The 26,724-nt window shown below is 41.9% G+C and overlaps 1 protein-coding gene across 1 annotated transcript in view; it reads left to right on the forward strand.

The window, feature by feature from the left end:
- Positions 1-4,099: 4,099 nt before the first annotated feature.
- Positions 4,100-26,724, forward strand: part of magi1b (membrane associated guanylate kinase, WW and PDZ domain containing 1b) — a 130,490-nt gene continuing 107,865 nt past the window's right edge. The window contains 1 exon segment of the mRNA XM_018680105.2: positions 4,100-4,953. Coding sequence (XP_018535621.1) covers positions 4,656-4,953 — 298 coding nt within the window. The 5' untranslated portion in view covers positions 4,100-4,655.

Raw genomic sequence — 26,724 nt, forward strand, 5'->3', positions numbered from 1 at the left:
GAAAATCGCCCACATTAAATATTAACAGGCACATGTGCACGGTTGGTGATTACCAAAAATATGTCACAACAAGTAAGCATTTAACTTCTCATAAATACTGCGGGTGTGAGTGCTTGGACAGACCCTGTGTCGGTGATGCGTGTATCACATTACACAACTTAAAATGAAAAGTGATGGATGGGTCAGCCACAGTGTATAAGCATGAAAGCTTCTAATGGTGGAGGACTGCCTGACTGTAGCACCAAAGTCATCCAAGCACAGCTGTCAGATTTGAAGGCTACATTATTACTGTTGGCCATTAAGTTCACTCTGTCATTACTTGTCAGCAGTGCCACCGGGCACATCAGACAGAATGAATGGAAATGGTGGCTAATAATAGTGTATGATAAACAAACCATTCTCATCCAGGTCTTCTTCATTACGTATGCTGTCATAACACAACTGCACAATGGGGCAGAAAGTGATAATGTGAAAGCACTGCTTTAATGAGAGCTCTCCATGACAAGGTCCTGACTTTTCTATATAACTCCCTAAGAACAACATTGACATTTATTACATATTCTGTAGGGCTGAGTTTAATATGTAGATCCTGAAGTGCCATATAATATTATGTGTGTGACACTGAATATGTTATATAACCTATAATGCATGGCTTTAAAAAGACAGCATTGTAATTGTATTATCAACATCCTCTGAATGTATGTAGGTTACACTGACGTGATTGTGGTCTGATTCTGGATAAAACACAACATGCAGCTGCGTCTTTGTCCATATTCACTGTTTCAGTGCGCATGCAAAGATTGGAGATTAATTTGTGCAAGAGAGTGAAAGGCAGATAGAGAGAACATGACAGTGAAATATAGAGAGGCAGCAAACGCCAGCAAGAAGACGTTGACACATACAGACTGATGGATGGGTGGAAAGGGAATAGGAAATTTTGGGCCCATGGCAATGTGTCTGCTTCTGTCGATCTGATTTGGGTGACACTGTGTGACAGGAAACTGGCAGAGGAGCTGGGTGACCTCCCACTGCAGGTCACGATGCAAGTGCCTGGAACATATACACATTCAAACACATTCACACACACACACACACACACACACACATAAATCAAATCCAGTCTACAAATGCAAAACTCTGCTTGTTACCATCCTCCTTTTCATCAACCCTAAATCCACTAAGCAGGAATTCGGACTGGCATAAATCCTGGGACAGTGGTTGCCCAAAGGTTAGAGAAGTGAGCTTGTGGTCATTGGTTCAATCTCCAGATCAGCAGGACTAAATCTATGTTGCAGCTCCTCAGCAACACCACTATAGTTCCCTTGAGCATGGCCGTTAACCCCAACTGCTCTAGTTGAGCTGCTCAGTGAATGTGTGTAATTGTATGAATGTGATCAGGGTGTTCCTGTCAAAGAGAGGTTGCCTCTCAGTGAAACTACACTGAATAAATAAAGCTTTAAAAAGACAGCCTAACTCAGCAAATAGAGTTCACATTAAACTTGCGAATTAAATCATAAAAAATGGCTGGAAATAAGTAATTAAATTATGCCTGGTGAGTCAAATCAAGGCAGGAGTTGTGACATCATCTCAGTGATCTCAGGGCAAGAGTAGAATTTACACAGTTGCAGTTTCCAGAAATTTTAAAACAAGATTATCACTGACGCTGTATTTTGGCACACTGGTGCTCATAATCGCAGTGCTTACACGCTGATGTATAGTGGGTATAATGTTTATCACGTTCGCCACATTAGCAGTGTGCTAGCATGCTAACATTTGCTGAGCTGAGGATGGTAGTGCTGGGTGAAAGTTTAGAAGAACTGTACAAAAGTATGGGGAACTGTACAAACATTTCATGTTGCTCCATCCAGCACTTGACATCGCCACCCCTAGAGCTATTCTGCCAGCATGCATAAAAACATCAGCCTCATCAGATCCTGAGATGTGTATGGCACGTATGTCCATCACCCCCTTCATCTTCACTAGGTTGTTCCCCTTTATTGGAGAGTTCACACCACTGAAGTGCAACTCCCACAGGGTAAGGAGCTCTTTTGTTTCTTGTACTATTTAATAGCTTACCTCTGGTGAATGTATTTTTTATAGGATAGTTAGAAATGCAGTGTTAGTGCTGTTTAGTTTAATGGTGCTCTGTAGATGACTGGAGATATTCATAATTTATGACGCTCGTGTCTTGTGTTAGGTTTTAAGCACTTTTCTATATTAATGTTTACTCTTCATCTTCTGCCTGCGAGGAGAATTTCCCTGGTAGGAAGCTGCATTGAAATGAATAAATATTAAAAGATGCATTTCATGTATGAGCAGCTGATAACAGATGAAGATAAGGGAAAGTTTGAGCTTAAAAGCTCACTTACTATTTCCTGTCCCATCCAGGCCAATGGTTTTTCGTCCCATGGGACCAAGAGCACTTTCACTGTTATTTTTAGGTTGAGAAAGGCTCATCTGCTGTTCCCTAGGTGAGAGGCCTGGCCCATCTGATCAAGCAATGTATTCATCCCTGCTGTCTTAGCTCACCATCTATCTAGCTGTTTGCCCATCTTTATCATTATCTTTATCGTGTCGCTTTCATTATTTCTTGGATAAGAAACATGATTTACAGTCATGACCTTTTCTCTTTTTTTTCTCCCATTCTATTTCTGACTCACCAATCATCTCTTTCTCCATCGCTTCATGAGTGGAGGAAGCAAGAATGGCATGGTTACCAACAGCTTTTTCTCCACGCGGAGAAAATCCAAAGCCTTTCGCAGATTTCTTGATTTACAAAATAAGACTATGATGTGAGAGATATAACAATTTCTGTAGACATTTCTGTGTCAGGGGAAAGCACACACACACACACACACACAGACACACAGACACACTTAGGAGTGTCTTAATAGTTAGGGGAGATTTCACCCACACATGAAAACATGGTGTGCCACCTGTCTAACCTGAAATGCAGGTTGAAAGGCAGGATCACAGATTACCCCTGACTGAATAAGTCACTGTGAAATTAGCATTTCAGTCCCAATCATCATATCAAGCCTGTTGAATAGAGAACTCTTCTTTGAGTAGCAGCTCAAAATATCAGGCAATTAAGTTTCCACAGAGGAGAGAGAGAGAGAGAGAAGCAAATATTTACAATACAAAGAACTGACAACATCTGACAAATACATTACATCACATTCAATATTCAGTGAATGAAATTTAATAACAACTGTTTTTTTTTTTAACGGTTTTAACTGAATGAAATCAGCACAACAGCACACCAGTCTTTAATTTAGGCAAGCTTCTTTATTGGAGAAGGTAAACCCAAGATTGCCCTTTCTGTTCTGGGCAGTACGCATGCGCTCATGATAATAGTGCTGCCTTCCTGTGCTCTTTGCAGGCTCCGTCTTTCGAACTCCAAACTTGAAAATGTCAGCAGTGTCCCAACTCAAGACAATATTGGCACTGCAAAAACCACCACTGTTAATTGGTGCATATACATTCACGTGGTATGCATATATTCATTTAAATGTTGCTGTATTTTCTAAGTCACTGTATAAAAAAACGGAAGCAGCTGCTTTGTCAGGTAGATGACTGACAAGAAATTATGCAAGGACAAACTTTATTAGAGCTTTGACTTAAAGTTTCACCATAAGATATGTATTCCGTTTATTGTTTTTGTTTGTTTGTTTGTTTGTTTGTTTGTTTTTGTCGGGGCTATTGGAAGATTGAATAAAATTATATGAATTTTGCCATTTTAAACAGCCTATGGGCTGTAATAAATTTGGCATTTATAGTGTAAATGTATCTGCCTCAGGACATGGTTTATTAGCATACAGTATTCAGCATTAAACATTAAACATCATTAAAAGTTTATCTGTGGTCTGAAACAATGACATCTACAAAGTTATGTACTGTCATTTACATTCACATACATTACCCTGAAATTTACATCACAGAATATCACAGATAAAGTAAAAATTCTTTTTATTTTACTTCAGTGAATATTTATATATCATAACACATTCGAGCCATTTCGATGATGGGTAATTCATGCGATCCCCATCTGGAACTTAATAATTCTGACAGCGCTTGAATGCAACACGAACAGCAACACATTCCCAGCGCCACGGCAGAATCAACCAGAGTGGGAATGAGATTCAGCTAAGTACACGAGAGCGTCGTACCTGGTTAAAGGAGCCGAGGACCGTGACAGCTGCCGTTAAAGTCAACGCTCTGACACGGAGAAGGGAGAGCACAGCCGTGCGAGCAGAAGAAAAGAAACATCATTTAAAGTGAGTTTGTGTTGGAAGAACAACCGAGAGGATCTACTAAGTGGACACGAGACGTGAGTGGGACCTTGGCAGATGTAACATGACATCGATTAAGGATGATTAAATTGCGGGGATGTTAAAAAAAATGATGAAAACAATATTGCCACAGTAAAGAGTGAGTTCGGGGCAAACAGGAATGGCTTGATTTCTCACCCCGGGGAGAGCGGTGGGACAACACAGTCAGAGGCGCTCATGTTTCTGTGGAAGAGAAAGAAAGTTTGCAGCGCTTCACTCGGATACAAGTCTACTTTCTGCGAGGCATTGCTGCTGTGACTGTTAACTCATCCCAGTGGCAGAGCCCCGCGCCTGCTTTTTGGTGTCGGCTCTTAACTGTTCACAATGTCCAAACCCGTGCTTAAGAAAAATCACTGGACTTCCAGAGTGAACGAGTGCTCAGTCTCCAAAGATGCCCGTGGAGACTTGAATGTGCAGCTGCGCGGCGGCGCGGAGAATGGAGAGTTCGCCTACATCGGGCAAATTAACGAGGATGTCATGGTTTACAAAAGTGGGAAATTAAGTGAAGGGGAACTGCTGCTGGAGGTGGAGAACCTGTCGATTTCGGGATTACCCTTGTACGACGTGCAGACAGTGATAAAGAACTGCAAAGGTCCCGTCAGGTTGAAAACTGTCAGGCAAGGTAAGCAGTGGAGGAGGCAGCGGCGCACGCAGAACATCCATTTAATCTTTTGCAGTTTAATGTTGCTCAGTTTACTGAAAAGTTACAAGGGTTTAAATTTTGAGCAAAGTTTATTATATCATAATAGAATGAGGTTCTCCTCAATTCGGCACTCATGAAATGTATAGTTAAGCTTAAGGGTTTGTCAAAATAGGAACTTTTACATTGCCTTTGCTTCCAGGCAGGAAGGTTGTACAGGTAATACTGAAGTTGGTAAAACGTTGAAATAAGTTTTGCCAGGTGAAGTATAAGTTTGTCGAACTCAAAGGGAGGTTGCTTCAACCCCAGGACGTAATGACATTGTGTACCTGTCTACGTGCAAGGCCAAGTTCAGTTGACAGATTTTTGAATGGCATTTCTCCCTCGAGAAAATGCCACCTGTCGTGTGTAGGGAGATGGAAACAATATATGCTCTCTCACACATTGTTTATTCAGCTTTCCTTTTTTGTTCTGTCGCCTTATTAACCGTTTGCAATGGTACAAATGTTGAGAACCCTTTGCAAACAAAGTGTCAGCTCATGGCGTTTTAGCTCTCCAGCCAATCAACATTGAACACCTGAAATAATCAAATTCTTAGGGGTGTGACTCCCATTACTTTGAACAGAAATAAGCTACCCTGATTAAACTACATGTTAGACTTGTAGGAATACCATGTGATACCATAGGATATTACAAGTAAGCCAGGCACATTTGGAATAAATAAGTGATTATTTAGTCACATTAAATCCAACTATCATCTACTGCTCATACAGATAAAAAGCAACATATGGCTTTGCCTTTTTCAGCTTCTGTTTGGGATATGGTATCTGTCAACTCCCCGAAACAGGCTAGACTGGCAACATTTGTCTATCACCTAACAGGAATGGAAGTATCAGACACCCAACAGAAACACGAACATCAGGCCAGTGCGGCTGGTCTGGCTCGTTCATGGTCAGCTTGACTCAGCAGGGCTGGGCAGTTTGACACTGAGCCACTGTGACAGGCTCCCAGCGTGCTAAAGCAGACTGCTGAAGGGATGCTCGGAGCCAGCCTGGGCAGCATTAACTTCCTGTAGAGACAGACAAAAGAGCAGCAACTCTTCAAGGACAGTTTCACATATTTATAACCTGTGAACGCCTGCAGCAATATTGACTGGGCCACTGCTCAGAGGTGGCACCAGTTTTCTTTCTTCTTTTTTTTTTTAAAGGCACCACATGTACAATTAAACATCAGCATATCAGCACATCAATTTCAGGCCAGTATTGTGATTATCATGGATATTATAAGACCAGAGGGTTGGGCAGTGTTAAACTGCACATGAAATTTTGCGCAATCACGTTCTATTTTCAATCACTTCGGCACAGAGCATGAAAAATGCACTATTCTCCCAGAGATTAAGGAATAAAAAATTACACAACATCTTTACCATTTTAATGAGAAATCTTGTAGATGATAAAGTGAAGGATGGGGAACAGTGGGAGTAATGGAAAACATGGTCCAGCACTGACAATACCAGAAGCGAACGAGAAGCCAACACCATCTCTACCATGGTCTAATTTGCAATTCTAAACAATTGTGTGTGCTGACGTTTTATCGTAAACAAACAACCAACATTGAACCAGCAGATAGAATTGATTTGTTCCTTTTTTGTGATTGAGAGTTTGAACCATTTGAACGTTTAGAATAAAATCCTTGACTTTTGGATCTTAAATTTATGTATATAGATATACATTTATAAAAGAAATATCTCTTAAAATGTGCACGTAGCAACTGTAATGTCACACAGTTGGATATATTTTGTATTTTTAACAGTCCTAATTCAGTATGAGCACAAACTGAACAAACTAAAGTGAAAGCAATGATAAGGTCCTGCACACAGGTGTTTTCACTAACTGACTAATTAGACCTCTGTTCAGGTTGACCACAGGTGGAACAGTGCGAGTCGTTATGTGATGTCACCAACCTCAGAAGGCCTTTTTCACAGCAGACATTTTGACTTGTCATAGTAGGAGAAGCACAGGTGTTGACAGTAACATTAAGGATGACTGTTTAATTTAATTTAAGTCATGACAGTGTGGCAGTGGACCTGCATGCACAACACCAGGGCTATCATAAATTCTAGTATTTGCATCAATGTTTTTTCAAATGTGGCATTTGGAAATGTCACAGTAGGATGTGTACACAACCACACAGAGTCTCAAGAAGAGGCCTGATCAGGCAAAGTAAGTGAAAACACCTGTGTGGATAAATTATGAGTGAAAGAAATGGTATTAAGATGAATTAATCAGTTTTTGATTACTTTTAAATTTCAGGAAATCTGTGTGTGTGTGTGTTCAGGCTTAGACACTTGAGTTACTTTTTATTTACTTGTTTCGAGTTGATTATAAATTATGGGTGCTACTGGCAGCTCACCTTCTCCCATTCAGTAACTGCAGGCGTAGTGTTTTCTGCTAAAAATCTTGCTACAGGAAAACAGCAGTAAACAAGCCATAGTGCCAGGTGGTGCACATCTTTTTTTTTTTTTTTTTGCCTGTGCTGGATTTATAGACCTTTCTGGAAACTTTATTGTGGTACATGTAAACAGGAAAGTGTTTGGTCATTTTATATAGCAGTACTTTCGAGGGACTTTAAAAATTCAGTTTGTGTATCATCATCCAGAGTTGACTGTGCACCCTTGCAATCTGTCTGCAGTTTGTGATGGCTTCAAACAATAGGAAGAGGAGAGGAAACTCCCACTTTCAGCCAATCAGAAGTCTCAGGGCTCTCAGCTACCCCCTTTTTTTTTATTCCAGAACCCATCTGGGGATGTCGGGTGTCAGAGCCATACAATATCACATGATCAGATTCCATTTCAAGTTTTTAATAATTCACGCTGTCTGGGAATTTCCCTCCCTAATCAGCCTTAATTGGGAAAATATGCTTGGCAACAAGGGCCATCTGTAAAATCTAAGTGACCTAATTTTACCCAGAGCTTGTGTCATTTTCTCACTTTAATCAAGTGGGATGTGAGGAGAGGTACTGCTGTGGTGTCTTGGCTCACTGATATTCAGGAGGCCTTTGCTGTTGTTGGCTGCCAGCAGCATAAAGGAGACGTGTTGAAAAGTGTTAGGTCGAGACCTTCAGTGCTTTAGTCAGACCTGTTAGCAGTGGGACATTTCTAGTCTGAGCTGATAAGAGGCTCTAACCAGTGCTACTACAGAGATTGTAATGTTTCCTTTAGGTATCAGTGAAAAAGAACAACACACACACACACACACACACACAGACAAACAGACATTTACACTGCAGAACACACAACCCTAGCCCAAGCCAGAAGAAGTCCACTTCTTCACTGTGTATTGATTGGGCAGAAGCTGTGGGAAAATGACTGGATTATGTAATTACAGACTATTAGATATGCACTCTGACTCTTCACCCTTTTAAACAAACAGGCCGCCCTGATGCACTTTAATGTTTAATACTCACGCAGTGATGTGCGATAATGGCAAAGACAGTATGCCGTGTTTGCAAACAGAAATTCCCATTATGATTAGAGTCTGATAACCCCCCCCCCCCCCCAGAAATTCTTTAGGGATAATCTTCATAAGAAGATGACCTACTGCTCCACATATGCAAAACGATCGACGGCTGACACTGTGGATAACACATGCACGAACACATGCTTGTGCAAACAACACAGTCACAACAGAGATGTTTCAGATTGAGAGCAGATTAGGGTAGTGCTCTCTCTGGTGTTACTGCACCACCGTTGGGTGTGTTAATAATCAGGGAAATTTTTGTGATAGTGTGTGTGCATGTTTTTTTCATTCACACAGAAGGATGGGCACCGTTACGTTCTAAGTTAAGGTTAACGGCCAGGGTGTGTATCGATAAGGTCATTGCGAGGGATTGTGATTGATTGTCACTGGCAGCGTAATGCAAATGCATGTGGCTGAGGGTTCACAGGTTTCCCCAGGCAGGAGGTATGCTGTTGGTGAGTCTCCTCAGTTAACAGGATTTTCTATATGACCACACTCTCTCTCTTTCTCTCTCTCTCTCTCTCTCTCTCACACACACACACACGCATACACTAGACATTTAAATGCTCTTCACTAAAAAAAAAAAAACCCCAACAGCCTCTCTCCCAGACTGATCAGGAATCAGAGTGTATTTCTTTCCAGGCTGTATTATATTATAGAGCCACTGTGATGAACGAGACTTTGCTAGCTATAAATTTCTGGAAGCAGAAAATATTCTCCCTTTCATATGGCGGCGCAAGTTGCTAACTAGGGCCCTCCCTAGTACTCAAATTTACAGCACCGTGTTACTGCATTAACTCCAGGCTCTGTGCGTGTATGTGTGTGAGCGTTTCTGGCAGAGGCTGCATATGGAAGTGTTTATTTCCTTTCTCTCAGCAGGAAGTTGGACACCCCTCCTCGCGCCAACCATTCTTCCACCTTTGTATTCTCTGACAGCAGTGGAACGACTTCACTTCCTCCCTTATAGCCTGGCTTTAGGAAAGATCTCTGGCTTCAATTTCAGGGTGTGTGTTTATATCTATGCGAGTGTGTATGTGTGTGTTTTTGTAAGTGAGTAAGAGGGAGAGATAGAAGTCATATGTGTACAGTATAAGCTACTTTGAGCTGAATTTGTGTTTATGTGTGTCAGTGCTCAGCTTAAGCTCTGCATTTAAATACACTGGAGGGACACTCAGTTACCAACTAAATAGACCATGAAATGCTGTCTCACTAATGCAGCACTTTTTGTAATCCCACTAAAGAGGTACATATACACATGTGTGCAGCCTTTCCTCTTGTTTGCTGAAGAATTGTCTTTCTTTTCCTAATTAGCTCAAGTGTAGGCTGGTGTATTGAGTGTGAATGGGCATTGGTCACACTTGGCACTTGCGGTTACACACTCTGTCAGAGGAAGAGAAAGGCCAACTAATTTACGATAGCGAGTTTAGTTTAGGGTGGGGGAGGCAGTCAGGCTGTTCTCTTTGCTTTCCTTTGAAGACTGCTCTTATCCAGTGTCCTCAGATTGTGTAGCAGAGGAGTGTGTATTTCTGTGGAATGCGTCAGGATTTAGACACATCTGACAAAAGTTCCAGAGGAAGAGTCCTGAACATCAAGGAACATCGAAACCAGAGAGAAAAGAGAGAGAAACACTCTCCTTATATTTTTGAACATCAGTTGACTACACAACATTATGGTTTGCTGTTATTCTGAATGACCTTTACTATGGCCTACACTGGAAATCAAAGCATGTGCATAGTTTCCAAATGCAGCTGTTGCTTTTATAGCTGTTGTAGCTATTACTAAGGAAGCAGGTGACGAGATCATTGCCGGTTTCCCCTTGAGGCCTTTTCAGTATAATACTGAGCCAGATCTAAGGAAATCTGTCATCACTCTCTTTTCTCAGTGGTCAGTTCTTGAGGATTTGTAGCACAGTCATTTAACCACGGTCTGCTTTTCTCCATCTGTCTTATCATGAAATGATGAGTCCCTTATGTGTGTCAGAATGCACAATGACATAAATGCCCTAAGCTTAATATCAGGCTGCATTGGTTTAGTAACCGTTAACCAAGACAAAGTGTAGGATAAGTTGACAAATCTTCTCAAAAGGCCTTCTGACTGCCTGGTTAGCATAATCCCCCAGCTAGGAGATACAACCATCCTCTGTTTTGGTGAAATTAGCCTCCAGCCTCAGAGCAGGTGAATGCCTCAATCAAAGGCTTTTTATTTTTTGAAGAACATTAAGATCTGGAAAATATGCATGTTGTTTCAGGTGCTTAAAGAGTAACTTCATGCTAAATCCACATTTTTGAGGTAGTAATTTTGTGTACAGTCACAGAATATCCTGGTACTGTTTTACAGTGTTCACTGCGTCCAAAGTTATTTTCTCTTATTTTCCAGCAGTTCTGTCCTCTTGACCAAAAAAAAATCTCTGAAAAGTCAGGTGTTCCATAGGACACCACACTCCTTATATCCCCTCCAAGTGGCATTACTTCTATTACTGGTAGCAGTAGTATTGTTGATTGTCGATCAGTGTTATGGTATTTGGGGCTACACATCATCTGTTCTGTCTGCACCGATCCAGCATTTTCTCTCTTGATTGTTGATTCTGGTACCTCAACTCAAAGTACATCTGACTCATTTTTATGTGAGGTCTCATCAAGGATTGCTGTGGCACTAAAAACACTAAGTCAGCAGCCTGTTGTGACTGAATAAATAAAACTGAAAGTGTTTGTGGAAACACTTTTTATATGCCATTTTATAATGGCATTGACAAATAAACTGTATGTATTCCACCAGTCAGATGCATTAAAATGGCTGAAAACAGCTGAAACATGCTGTTGTTGTTGAAGGTAGAAAGTAGAAAGGAGGACACTGAAACAATAATCTGACAGGGGGATTGGAGAGGGTGTGGAGTTCAACAGCCTGGGTTTGAATGCATTTTTCAAATTTGTGAATGGGGTGTGTTCTTACTAAAACACACTGTTAAGTTGCTCTATAAGCTTTATGGCACCGTGTTTTGAGTTTTGGTTTTGAGCATTACATCAGTTGTGCATCCAAAATGACTCGCAGTAACAAAGCAACCTTTTGAATGGCAAGTGCTGCAAATGTGAAATACATGAGTGGCGAAATTTTGTACCAAGTAGCTGACACAGTGTCTCTGCAAGCCTTCACTGTGTACAGAGTCTTTGCAATGCTTGAGCAGGGGCAGCTCTGTTCTTTGTACTGTGTGAAGTCAAGAATGGGATCATATGCATGCCTGCAGATAGTAGTGGTGTGTGTGTGTGTGTGTGTGTGTGTGCATGTTTGTGTGCCCGTATGCGTGCCAGACAGGCTGACGTGGCCAAGTCTTTCTGTCAGCTCTGCTACTGTTAAACTCAGATGAGATGTGGTTATGTCTGCGGCGGGAACAACTCGGAAGCAAAATGATGGGATTGGTCGTGGCTGTGGGCATTATTAATATGGCTGAGACGAGCCCCAGTAGCAAGTGGATGTGCCCAAGAAAAATGCTGCCAGCCTCTTGAAAAGTTGAGGGTTTTATAAGTTCTTTTTAAATCAGCAGGGACTGAAAGCACAAAGAAACTCAGTTAAGTGCTCATGCATTTTTAACTACACCTCATGTTTCTGCGATATTACTGCGCTGCATATTTGACTTCTTGCGATACAAGATAGTAAAAAGACACTTAGAAGCTTACATGGAGTTAATTTGTTGTCGTTAAAGCAATCCTCAGCTTGTTATCTTTCTAGTTGTGGTTACATCCAGAAAATCTATACTTTATCTCTCAGGCTCTTTGAGATATAAAGGCCTTTCTTCCAAAGTCTTCTTCCTTCTTTTCTTCACCTTTAATTATGTTCTGGTTGAGGCCTTGGGGTGTGTTTACACAAATCCCATTAATGTAAAGTCTTTGGGAAGCTTACTCACGCACATTTCATGTGCACACGCAGACAAAACAAGGGAGTATCTACAGGTTTAGAGAACAGTCTAGCCCTGATTAAGAGGATTTAGACACGAGTCTGTCTGTCTGTCCGCGGCAGTGAGATGCACACCACATAGCCACACGCACTCGTGCACACTCACAAGCCCCAAACTCTCGGGGTCTTCCTGCGGTGGCAATTATGCGGCACACAACAATAGCTTGCTGAGCCACACTGCCTTATTCCTCCTCCTCCTCCTCCTCCTCCTCCTCCTCATCTTTCCTCACTCTATTCATCTTGTCTGCTCTCTTTATCTCTCCCCTCTCGAGTCTTCCATCTATTCTCTCCACGCTCATTGTCGCCTGAATATGGGAGGAATTGTGACGGCTCTTATTAAGGGGCAGCCTGTACTGACTGAGTCCCCCCACCCTGTCCTTTTTCCTGCTTAAGTCTCCTAATGAAAAGAATCGTCCAACAGGTCACTTCACAGCAGTTATGGATGACAGTGTGTGGCAAAGCATTGAAGATGGCTTTATGTGGATGGTAGTGAGGGGGAGAGTGTGGTGGATTATGAGTTTAAAAAGATGCCTGAGGGATATTTGAAATAATGAATACAGAATGATGTGTGCTAGTCTGTTCTGTTAGGAAATGATTATTGGCGTATGTGTAGAAGTATCTATTAGTATCTATTTTAGGAAGTAAATTTACTAATTTGCTGTTTGCTAAGCTAAGTTGCCACAACTTACTGTTGCTATGCTACATATGCAGTTCACAGTCACAGTGATTTATCACATGAAATGCTTTTTGATTTCAACAGAGGTAGTCAAAGTCTCATTTCTGGCCATAATGAGGACTAGCCACTGTGTCTGGCAGAGGTAAAGCTATCTTGGATAATGAGTTTGGCTGAAGTTGCTGGAGTGTAAACTTCCTCAAATCAACAAAGCCGCTAATGTACCCCTCACTGTGATAAAGTAGCATTCAGGACCTGCTTCCACATAGCTGGGAAATACTACACAGTGGATGGGCTGTCATGAACAGAGCAGTGATGAAACTCCCCGAAATAATGTAGAAAGAAATGCTTCTTGATCTGAGATAGGTTACTTCTATAGTAAACTAACAAGCTGAACATGCTAACATTTGCAATAAATGCTTGAGCAGACAGAAACACATTGTTTAACCAATTTCTAATAATTTTTCTGTAGAATCTGATGCATATTCAGGCATTACCACACTTAATCTCTGAAGGAAAATGACAGTAATGTATCTGAAACTGCTTAGTTTGAGAAATTGCTCTCACCACAAGCTACCTGGTAAGAGATGTTATAGCATTTATGCATTTCTGTGTGCGTGGCTTGAGCACAGTTAAGAGGATGCCTGCAGCCCTCCCATCTGGAATTATCTGCCTGTGTAATGGTGAGCATCGTTGAGGCAGCCTTGATTGAGAAAGCATGCATGTCCTGTGGTTAGCTGGAAGCCTTCAGGACACCAAATGGTCTTGGTAATCTCTCATGATGGCAGGGGAGATATGGTTGTGTCATCAGCTTTGCAGGTGGCCTCCCAGTACTGATAGATGTTCAGTAATAACTTTTTAGCAGCTAAGGGCCAAGCGCGTAACGGCTATCACAGCTATCTGATATCCGGACTGTGCCGAACTGTGCGGCCCCGCGTGATGACTGTGCATCAGCTGTTCTTGTGTGTCCCCTAAAGCTGCGCACTCACTGCATGACTCAATCACCACTTGTACCACTCACATTAAACCTCTATTGTTTCCAGTAGTTTCATGCCTCTTCAGCCTAGTGGTACACACACACACACCACACACACACACACACACACACACACACACACACACACGAAATGATTCAATTTATGAAGGGGGACCACACACAAGAGTTTCTTTGCTTCTTGGAATGCTCTCTGGTCAGCTGAAATGCAAAACATCACTTAGGTTTTTAACTGATTGGGCTGAAAAAGGGCTGCAGAAGGAAGAGTGGTTTGTTCTCATTTGTGCCAAGAAATGAACAAAAGAAGTGAGCTAGATGTTGAAGGAGGAGGAGAATGGTCCCGTGCATTACTTAATGTTCATATTTAACATTTTATCATGAAATCTTTGGCTATTGTTATGTCTTTTGGCCATCTGCTATTTTTTGCTAACTATTCTTAAAGTCATTTAAAGAAATATCAAAAACCTGCATCAGTGACCTGGTCAAACTTAATGAGTGAATGCAGATTTGGTCCAGATCTACTCAGTTTGTCTCCAACAGTTCAGTTTAGGTAAACAGATTCTTGGAGGAGCTTTTGGTATAATTTCAACTTGTTAACTTCTCTGTAATTTTCCAGCTAGAAAACACACACACAAAAAAATCACAAGTGTCCAGTAAGGCTTTAGTGTGTGTGTGTGTGTGTGTGTGTGCGTGTGTGTGTGTGTGGTCTTAATTATATCAAGCTGTAGGGGCAAAACACTGAAGATAGACACAGCCCTAATTTTATCAACACCTCCTCACATACAGATAATGTAGGCCAAATAGGACTGAATATATATTTTTTTCCTTTCATCCTCTCACCCTGTGGTCATAGTAACTGGATTTGTGCACACTGCACAAGTCTTGAAAGTCAAAATGATGCTAACTATTTGCAAATACCACTTGCTCCAAGTCTAAGTGGGTGCACACAGCCTTGGAAGCACAGTTCAGCTGTGGGACCGGTTGACTGCTTTGACTGCCTTGGTAGCACTGAGCACCATGGCAGCACAAAGTTACGCTGTCCCATTGTGTGCGTTTGTGTGTCTGATAGTCGAACATAAAGGTCAGTATGCATATGAGTACTTAAAGGTCAGTACGCATACTGTATGAAAACTACAATAGAGAGACTTTGTCCTCATTTTTAGCAGACATAGAGAGTCCATACAACCATCATTTACTGTACAGGCCTCATTATAGCAGTACAGTGAGTAAAATGTGACGGCTCACTGATAGAATCTTAATTAGACAAGCGGAGACTAATTAGCAAAGACAGGAAAAAGATTGAGCCTTAATTAAGAGGTCACCGGTGTCCATCTTCTCTCTCCACTACTGGTATCAGTCACAGATGTTAATGTCTATTGTCTTGAGGTGACGTCCGTTTATGTGACAGCTCTGCCACCTTCTATATGTCAGCATCAGCAGCTGAGCCACTCTGTTTCACCAACTTCAGGAAGTTCCTTAAGTGGATTCGGTTTTTGAAGTATTCCACAGACAATGTGGCAAAAAAAAAAACAAACAAAACAATCCATCAGTCTGATAGATAACCTACATTTTTTAATGCATTATTGTCCATCATGTGAAAATTTATGATGATTTATTGTACAGTGTCAAAACTGAGAGGGTGCTGAAAATTTTATCTGTACAATATGGCTAAGGTTTATGGCTGATATAATTGCAATTTACTCTTTATGTAAATTTTCACACCTTGACTTCACATTTTCACACGATTAGGATAATCCTCTTCCTTAAAGAGGAAGAAAGTGTACATCTTCATCACAACTCTCTCTCCCGGGTTTTATAGCATATGAACATCATGTCCCTTTCCTGAATAAATTTGACATTGAGTTAAGTCTACATTAGTTTTGCACTCACTCTAACAGCAGCTGCTATAAAATGGATTCAGCTGAGTAATCTGAAGAAACTTGCCATTTGAGTGGGAGTCAATTTGTGTCCATAATTCAAGAAAATCTTCTACTGTATATGACATATGTGGCAAACATATGCAATGCCTGAACACACACTTATCTGTCCAGAGAACATGAGGTTGTTTCTTCATTCCTTGTAGCTGTAAAAATTATGGCGACTTGACTTGATATATCTTTTGTACGCAGTATGTTGCCTCTCTAGTTTCTTTTCATGTCTGATCTTATATAGACTTAACACCACAAAATGCAGTTAACATATGTTATGAGGCGGAGAAGCTTGGCTTTTTACTCAGATTTTAATATTTCAAGTGAAAACGCCCATTTCTCACATAAAATGCCACTCTAAACTTTGTGGTTGTAATTAAAGCAAAACACAGGCCTCACAAAAATTTATATGAACATTACAAAAAAGCCTCTTGCCATTACAGAGATGCTGTTCTATCACTATCAGGCAGTCGTATGTGTGTTTTTGATAACTAAAGTGGCATCCCTATCTACCTAAAATCACATTTCCCACTTCACAGTGTTAAATTCTTGCATGTTCAGGATGCGGCTTGTCCAATAACCAGGGTTTTCAGAGAATAAAAATGACAGTAGGGACAGTCTCAGACAGCTGTGTCATGCTAGTAGTGGCTACCGTGATGCCTAATCTGATGCCCATATGGAAATAGTGCCATACAGCAGGATTATGACTTGACACAGAGCCTCCAGCACTTGTCATCATGCCTGTATTTTCACTTTATCTAATGACTGCTCAGCAGCACACTGACTGACTGTCTTGGTCTTGATGGAGGCTTTGTTAAGCTGAGGTTTACCACACATAGCAGACTGTTGATACTATTTGCAAGGCTTTTATGTGGGCATCATGTGATTTTTATTTTAGCTGTGTGTTGGGTCAATTGAGCAGGATTTTGTGGGCTGGGTTGGAATTACTATTTGTTTCTTGGTAATGCCCCAGTACCATCAGCTTCAGTTTTACTCAGACACACACAGATAGACATACTGTATGCTCACATTTGAAATTAAATAGGTGACCCATTACTGTGCATTAAATATGGAAGCTTAAAACATGCAGATTTATTTTCCTAAACTTTGGATGCACGGCAATTGTTTCTCACTCTTTGTCTCTCATCGTGCACACACACACACCAGTTTCTCTGCACTCTGCTCTCTGTTCAGGAATGCTTTGTTTACATAGCTGTAGCTGGCCCAGATCAGTATTTTAGTCTCTCAGGTGTCTGCTGTGTGTCACTGACAGTTATTTTATTGGTCCCAGTATGGCTTGTACTCCAGCAAATGCTGCTGCACCTTACCCAAAACCCTCCCCTGCCTAAAAAAAGTACGAAATTGCTCACCTGGTCTACTGTTAGCTTGTCTTAAATGTTGCCACTGTGATGAGTGCATGTCTTCAGCATATATACTCTGACTTTTCCATCCCTATACTTACCTGCCTGACATTGTTTATCAGTGCCAGAGATAAGACTAGGCCAGTTAGTACAACTATGACTTATAGTCCAGTCAATTTAGACTGTTAGCTGCGAATGACGGCCACTCTGGCTGGAAGTCATCTTCCTACCCGCTCCTGGAAATGAATTTCCTCAGCCAGCCCCATCATTGTAAAACCTATGTGCAACATCAGCATGCTTTTTTTAAAAATATGATCTCTCTGTCTCACACCTCTATCCCTCCATCCTCCCCTCTCTTTTATGTTCCCGCTCAATGCACCTTGCTATGAAATGACAGTTCCTATACCGGTGATGTATTGGACCAATCTGTTTAACAGACAGAGAATCACCTATTTTCTTAAAAACTCAATGGCGCAAATAGGCAGAAGATTGCTGGCGAACACAGACGTCCCTCCATGTCCTCAAGCTGTGCTGGGTTCCAGAGCTCATAAATTAGACAAGAAATCTAATTTCCCTGTGGGGCTCTTAGGCTCTGAGTACTCACAGCCACACTGTTTCTTTTCAGGGGCGGTTGATTTCTATTCTTCTTGATGTAAATGGGCTGATAAAGGGACAGTCGGGGCTGGATTGTGGCCTAGTTGCATGCTGAGTCACCGTGGACAAGTAGTACTCTCTTCCTGTCACACTGACTCTGGGGTTTTTTAGCAGCGCGCATGACAGGCCTGTTTTGGAGTTGTCGCTACACGGCTGGAGATACTGTTGTTGCGAGAGGGAGTTTATTACAAGCGTCGAATTGTGTTGGTCCCAAGACTCTTGAGGGTCAGAGAAAGCACCACACACTTCAGAACAATGTTATCACAGAGAGCAGCTGGAAAAGAAGAGTGGGAGCGACTGTGATAAGCAGAGTAATTTTCAGCATTGTCATATGTAACCAAGCCCGGCTGCTGAGTTCTTGTCTCCCTTTGAAGGGACCTTTTTTTGGTTGTTGTTGTTCAGCTTTTTTTAGATCCATTTTCGCTATCTCTGACTCTCTGTTGCTCCAACTCTAATTCCCATGTGTCACTTCCTCAGTCCATTGTGCTGCCTCTGTCCACCATGCTCTTTGTTTTGGTTGATATTCAGAGGTACGCTTGACATTTCCTGCTCTGTTGGTATAGAGGAGGTACATGTCTGGGACACATGGAAATTCGAGAACATGCCGAGCAGTCCGACAGGTCTCAGCATAATGGAACGTTTGGCAGGGGTGTGTTTCACACTCATTGTTCAAACACAAATGGGCCAATGAGATGAGACTTGATAAAAACCGCCAACTGCTTATCAAAGGGTCATTATGTGAAACCTGTTTCATGCCTTCAGTTTGTTTGTTTGTTTGTTTGAGGATAATAAAAAGTCATAGGTTTGTTAGGTTTATTATTCATGTTCATCTTCCCCTTCTCTACCAATAAACCATACCAACAACCAATGAGTCTCGCTGGTCAGTATCAGCCTCATCTCTTCAGAACATTTAGAGGCGCATACATTAAACTTCTACATGTCGATTCTAACAACAGTATTTGTGAGGTTAAAAAATCAGGCAGTGATATACTTTATTGATTTTTTTAATCATTCATTCAGTCATCATTAATAAACATATGTAAATCATAAATCTTCTTAGAAGTCATAAAAGAGAACTAAGCTAAGATTGTCCCATTGAGATTATTTGTATATTACTTCAATTATTTACTACAATCCCACATTTTTCAATTTTTTCTTCCAGAGCATGTAAGACAAATAGTAATCTAGGAAGACTCCACCCATGCTGCCAGTGAGTTGGTGTGTTTATTAGCTCCATGTGGCCCCAGCCTTTTCGCTGTCCTTTTGGTAGGAATGGTCGGAATCTTATATAGCCAGTCGGGGCTGTTTGCCTGTTTATCGTCATGGCGTCTCTGGTTTGCTGTCAGTTGACAGCCCAGGAACATGCCAGCATCAGACATTCTTTATGAGTCGTTTACAACATAAGAGGGACATTTGAAAAATGAATAAGACGTGGTTTGAGTTCAGTTGTCTTAAAACTGAATTGTTTCAGCCCACAGATATATCCCCTGTAGGGCAAAATAGAATTTCTTAAATCGCAGGTGTGGACAAAAGGGGTTTTTCCTTAATAGGGATGTAATTTGTAAGCAATTTCCTGACTCAGTTGTTGGTCATAATGATCAGTAATTGATTAATCACCTGACAAAGCAGTCCTACATACAAACTGTCCTTTCTGTTCTGCTGTTTGTGGGTGCGTGTGTGTGTGTGTGTGTGTGTACTGGCGCCTGTTCCCATACCTGAACCAGTCAGACAGGTTGGGGTGAAACTGCAGCATACCTCCACTGCACCTGTCAGCAGGTGCACTGGGTGATGCTCTGCTGCAGAACGCATCACGAGGGCGGGAGAAAGATCAGAGATCAGAGGCTACTGTGTTTCCAGGAAGTGTGGTCGCACCCGCATGCGCCCTGTTTTTACTACGCCCTCGCTTCCTCACTGGTGAATGCAAATTCCTCAGGGGGCAGTGAAACCTCGCCGGACTTAACATTTGAATTGCCCGACTGTGTGTAAAGCGTCGGAACTGTGTGTTCACCGTTGATGGCACTCCACAGAGATTGATTATCTCAGCGAGGTTTGGGCCGACGCGTCTTTACCCTGGTTAAATACCACACTTGAGTGCTCTCTGTCCCTCCACTCTTATCCCCCTCTGTTCATCTGGAGAGTGTAAACATGACGTCTGAGGTGATTGGTGTCAGGTGACCTTTTTGGTTGCTGTGGCAACGGGGTCCTAAATCCCAAGGCGCCGGTCATCTCCAGGGGCTTGGCTGATTACTAAATAAAATCTTCCCGCACACCCACACACACCCACACACACCCACCCACACACACACACACACACACACACACACACACACACAGACACACAGATTTGGACAGCGGTAGATAAACAGTGGTGGGGAGAGGAGAAGCTTTTAGTCTCATGATGTTGCAGGCAGATAACTTTGTTTAGCTGTCTGAGTACGGACAGACCACATTCCTGCCATCTCTCTGCGCAGACAGCGAGGTACAACAGTCCTGTTGTACACATCTGTCTGGAGCTGGGTCTTTGCCACTTGTTGGTGTGTTGGGTGCTTGTGTTATTTTATAAAAACAGGATATTAAATAAAGGATTTGTGGAACTCTGTTAGGAGCTGTAATGATTTGTGTATTATTTGGCAACTAGTTTGATAATTTATTAGTTGTTTAAGTTATGTTACAAGCAAAAATGCCAAACATTCACTGGTTTAAGTCTCATTACAGCTAATTCTTTGTCTCTGAACTGAATGGGAACATCTCTGTGGGAGATGGGGAATTTTAACAGGCATTTTCTCTATTTTTTGACATTTTTAATTAAGAAAATAATTAGCAGATTAACAGATTATTGTTGGGTGCAGTATAAAATTCTAATTGTACATTCACAGCACAGTTGAGTGCTCTGGGGGTTAAATCTGGATAACAGTCTTGTCTGACCAGTTTTTGTTATTTTTGATTCTTTCTGTGCAATTATCACCAAATAGGGTACAGACTTTCTGTGACTACTCTATCAAGCCCAGTCTCCTTCCATTCCTCTCAGTCGTGAATAGAAATATGTCATTTTACCAGAAAGCCCCAGGAAGTGGATTCATCAGTGCTTCCAAGCACCTTTTGTTCCCTGTAGGCTTGCCCTCCTAGATAAGCTATAGGCTGGCTGCTCTTCAGTCCCAGCTTCCACTAATCTATGGCAGGCAGGAGAGAGAAGGCCAAAGGATTAGCATGACAAACTGTCTGATGATGACTTACCTCAGTCATTATACATGTGGGAATGTTTGTATCAAGCTTAAGCAAAGAGGTGTAATTATCACTGAAGCCACTACTGCATCATTTGTGAATTAAACAGAGACTGAAATACAAAGAGTGAAAGTGAAACATTTACAGGCAGCACTGTAAAGTACAGTGTATGTGAAAGATGTGTGAACGATTTAAGTGATTCCTGAGTTTATTTTAAGGGCAGCAGTGAAATATGGGAGAAGCAGCATTAATGTTTCCACAGGAAAACTGTTGCTGGGAAGGTAGTTATATCTGAATGCAGTTTTAAACAAATGATGTCATAGCTTTGCTCCCCATTGTAAAAGAGAGCAGAGGAAAAATGTGTTGCTTTGTTCTCCCAGTATCCAGACTCTTGACCACAGGCCCTGTGTATGTGTATGTGTGTATGTGTGTGTGCTGGCAACTGTGCCCTGGCTTGTGTGTGGTCTAAATACAGCTTTTTACTGTTGCCCAAATCATTGTATGCCAAAAGGCACAAACAAGGTCATAAAAGTGACTTTGTTTTGCTGCTCTAAACATAGGCCAGCTCTATATTTTGCCACCAGTTTTTCCTTGGGCGATTGTGTCTTTGTTGGATTCGAGTCAGCAATAGATTTGCATTCAACTTCTATTTGCTTATGAAATGTCAACCTATAGGCAATATTTTTGTCATTAACGCACGTGCTTTGGTTCTCAGTGGAGGATTTGATGTTTTCTTTCTACAGATTTAGCCGTGTTTCCTAGTAATGGAGTAATTAATATAGATTGCCTTTCCATTAGACAGTCATTTTGCATAGTGTCACCTCTGCAAGGTAACCAACTTAAAAGGTTCAGATGTGGCTCAGTAAACGTGTGTGTGGGGATGGGGGGGGGGGGTCGTCCATCCAAACTGTGATCCTGGCTTAACCTCCAGTTACTTTTTTTGGCAGCTAGAAGGTACAAACACACACACACATTAACCCACTACATATTTCCCCATCTGCCTGACACTCAGATGAATTAGAGCAGACACGGGAAGGGAGTTTTTTTTTTTTTTAAACATGTGTCTGTTTGTGAGTGTGTGTGTGTGTGTACCTGCTCATCTGGTCCATTTCTCTGACTTGCTTCTGCCCTGCTAAGCGCCAGCTGTACATGGAGGTATTTCAGTCTTACCTGACGCTCAGCACCACAGCCTAGGTCAACCACAGAGCCCATCATTCTATTTATAGCAGCTTGAATGACAGGCAGAGGACTATGTAGGTCTGATTGAGGTATAGGACAAGAGTTTGTTATGTTCGTGTTCATCCCTGACATGCAGTGTCTTGTAACACAGATTCTATGCTTAAAACGAGAGATTTTGAAATTTGACCCTTGTGTCGCAAATACCTGAGATTCATTGCAGACATATAGTGCAGTGCAGATTGAGCTTCCAGATGGATAAACGTATTATCAGCCTCAGCTTCTGACATCAGCATTTGGCGATCTGTTCACCTGGCAACATTGCCTTTCTCCAGCTGTTCTAAGTGCAAACTGACAACATCTTTTACCCTTAATATGACACGTAGATTGCCACCAACCATATTATAAAAACAGCGGGCGTGTCTCATAAACATAAAAATTCTAAGTAAATCATGGTCTGCGTTTTCATGCCTGGCTGTAATTGCACAGACCAAATCCACCTCCAACGGATGCTGCGACGCACTCATCAGTCAAGTCACAAAATTTTTAAAAACGTTTTATAAAATAGAATTACAAGCTGAGGTTTAGGCGGTTCTGAGTCTTGAGTCGTGGGAACCAGAGACAACCAGAGAGAACAAGGAGAGATTACCTCATTTCACTCTCATTAGCATTTTAGCTCACACCCATCTTAACTTAATTTCACTCTCTTTCGCACTCTCTCTCTCTAGGGATCTCTCTTTCCCTTATACTGATTGAACAGAATACATTGTGGGTCATAAAATCTGGGTGTGGATAGTTTCTTCCAGCGGCTGCGGTCGCCTTGATTCGGCCTTATGGAGCCGAGGGAGCCCCGAGGAGCCGAGCACCAGAACCGGCCGGGCTTTTCCACCAACCAAGCCCCTCTCCCCAGAGACTCATTCCAGCGTTCAAACTGAAATCAATCCTCTACCCTGTCGCCTATGAACCCCTCCTCCTCCTCCTTTCATCCCCCTCATTCCCTCTCCATTCAGTCACCACCTCCTGTCCTCCATCCTTTTCCCCAAGCCCATTTTGCCAGGAATCCAATTACATCACATGAGAGTAAACCCAGTGTAACACAACTGCATCACTCCCTTCCTCCTTAAACTCATCCCTCGCTCATTTCTTCTCCCTGCTTCCTCTCCCATTGGGTAAAGGAAAGATCACCCACCCCCTGGGCATTTAGCCCCAGGCGTGTCACTCTGTCCTGGGTCAGCATCACCTCGCGTGGCCCCTCCTCTCCAGGCCCCTGGGTGCCTGGCTTTCTTTGTGTTCCCACACTAAACAGTGGTTGTGTTGACACTGTTCTAGCGGTGCTGTCACGTTTTTTTTTGACACTCAGCAGGTGAACCATGAATGAGAACAAGGCCACAGCAAAGCCATGGATGGGTGGATGATGGGAGACGGGGGTTGAGTCAGCTGACAACACAGTGTTTTTACTGACTGGATTTGGTACTTAGTCTTAGTCTGCATGTTTTCTGACTGAGAGAGAAAAATGTGTGTGTACTTTTTTAAATCAACAGTGGAGGTATTCACAGTGCCCACACATAAATGACACCACAACTTCACTTAATTGTAACTTAGAAATGGTTGTAATGTGTGTTTTTTTTTTTTATTTGACAGCAGTAATGTATGGGTAGATGAGGTGGTTCATATTCCATGTTTGTGTCTTTGCATGTGTGTGTGTGTCTGTCAGATATCGCTGGCTGAATCATTAAACTGTGGGGATCCTCCGACAGAAGGAAACAGATATTACCTCCATATTTCATGTCAGGAGGAATGGACGTGCCCTGTCGGTCCCCCTCTCTAATCAGCCCAAAGTGGACTGTGCCAATAATCAGCAGCCACAAATCACTCTCATTTCCTGTTTTGTGGGTGAGGTGTGTGTTGTTGTTGTTATTGCTTTCTCTTTCTTACAAATTCCACCTCGCCTTTCAATCTGCAGTGTGCTGTGTAGGTTGTGGCAGTATGCTAAGGATGGATAGGAGTGGCAGCACAGAACACAAATGATGATGCGTCTGTGTGTTGTTGATATGTGATTTCACCCACTCAGGTGTGCATAAATTGAAGGGAAAACTCAAGGGAAATAATGATGTATTTAAAGCACATTTCTGGTTTCAGTTGTGCTTATGTATTTTCCGTACACAACAGATGGTTACAGATGATTGCTCAGAAACGTGAAGCTAAAGAGGAGTTGTCCTGAGCAAATATGCAAGATTGGTAACAAAGGAAATCAGTTTTTAATGAAGTAGTATCTGCATTTTAAAGCCTGGCCCAATTTATCATTTGTTTATTGTAACCCATTGTGCCTTAGGCATGCCATCTATCAGAAATACTCTCTTTAAACACTACAGATGTTTCCTAATGCGCTGCATTGCACCCAAATAAGCTGTGGAGTGTGGCACTTGCAGATAAATATAAGCCAGCAGTTTCAGCAAAGATATCCACTGTTTGGGTTAAAAGAGTGGTGCATCCTGCCTTTGAAGTGCAGCGGTTGGTTGAAAACTGCACTCGAAATGTTGTTCACACTGGGGATAATGAGATGGAGCACATATTTCTGTCCAAGCGTCCTGCCATAACAGTTGAGGCTGAAGCTCCACTCCAGTGGAAACCATGAAAGGAAAGCTGTGACGCAGGCTGTCTTTCTTTCTACAGAACTGTTCAGCTGTCAAACATTTAAATTGGATTGGCTTCACTGATTTTAATATAGAACTATTTGATAAGCTTCATTATGTGAAAAACACACATAGTGAATTAAGACTCAGGAAGGTACTTGATATGAAGTGGCTTGGAATGGGTTCAAGTAATAAAATAACTCCTCTAGATTAACTTTAAATGTCAGGTTTTGGGTGTCGCTTCCTCTGTGTTCAAGAGCAAGGATTCATTTAACGTATAATGTCATCGCTCACTACTCTTGCTTGGCCTACATGTAGAACACAGCTGAATGCACCTTTTCTCCACAACTGAAATACAAAAAGATGTGGCAGGTTGTAGAACACGTGGTCAAACAATAAGATCAAACTTAATCAAAAAATACATCTCGGAATGCAGTGAAGATCACAGATTGGTGATATAAAGTACATGAGTGTCTGAGGTAGGACTTTTCGCTTTAATCCCTTTGTTTGAGAGTGTGTGTGTGTGTGATGGATATGCTGCATGCTCAGTCGTGTCAGATGCTGGTGCTTGTCTGTAATGATGACTCCCTCCCACTGCTCAAAGTGGAGCAGTGTAAACATACTCAAACAAACCCTCCTCCTCCTCTCTCTCTGCTCCCATCATCATCATCTATCTCTTTCTCAGTTCACCTTTCTGTCAAAGCCCTGCAGTTTGCTTGAGATGTGGTACCCTCCCATATTTGACCCTTTTGCTGTACGAGTTACTGTTACTGTTTCATGTCATGTGCTTTTCCCTCATTTTGAGTTTTATGTTGAAAACCCAGTAGACCATATTATCTCTCTAAGATATTCATTATCCTTGATCCAAGTGAATGTAAATGATGATTAATTGCTTGCGTCCCTTTTTTCCGAGTGGTAAACCACAGTTGTAAACTGCACATTAAGTCAAGTTTATTCATCAAGTTTATATTTCATGTGAATTGATTAATTCTTCACAAAATTCCTCTGCCAACTCTCCTGTCCTGACTTTATCCCACTGGGTTTTGGCAGTAAGGAGACATGAAAACTTGAAAACCAGTCACTGCGAAGGAATAAACTCGCTCCGTACAGCAGACAGGTAGAAAAATACACTCCTGCTTCGTATCTCGACTCTCAGTTCTGCCTCTGTAAACTTTGAGCATGGCAGACTGAGCACCGTGACTGGCACAGCCCCTCATAAAGCTCCACAGCCCCTTAGGCAGCATGCTAATGTAAACTCTGTGCTCCTGCTGCCCTTGTTTTAATCACAACCATATGCCTCGCATTCCTCCTCCCCTCGGGACCCGGACCCCGGTCCTGCCTACAGTCAGACCCGTAATACGACAGCCACTCTGTTACCGATCTTGTTGATTTGCTCGACTGAAACACCTCATATCAGCAGACCGCCTTTTAAATATTATATTTCAGTTGAGTTCATATCACACCTGGTGAGGCAGGAGGTTAACAGCAAGCCTGTGGTTAGACTGTCAAAACCGACTGGAAAACTGCAGGAAAAATAGATGAATAATGCTACCTTTGCTACCTCACATTACAACCCTCCAGATAGACATTTAACCCCGCTGGATGCTTGAGGTTAAATGGCAGATTTCTGGTCATATTCATACTTT

Source organism: Lates calcarifer, linkage group LG12 (assembly GCF_001640805.2).
Source record: "Lates calcarifer isolate ASB-BC8 linkage group LG12, TLL_Latcal_v3, whole genome shotgun sequence".
Taxonomy (NCBI): domain Eukaryota; kingdom Metazoa; phylum Chordata; class Actinopteri; family Centropomidae; genus Lates; species Lates calcarifer.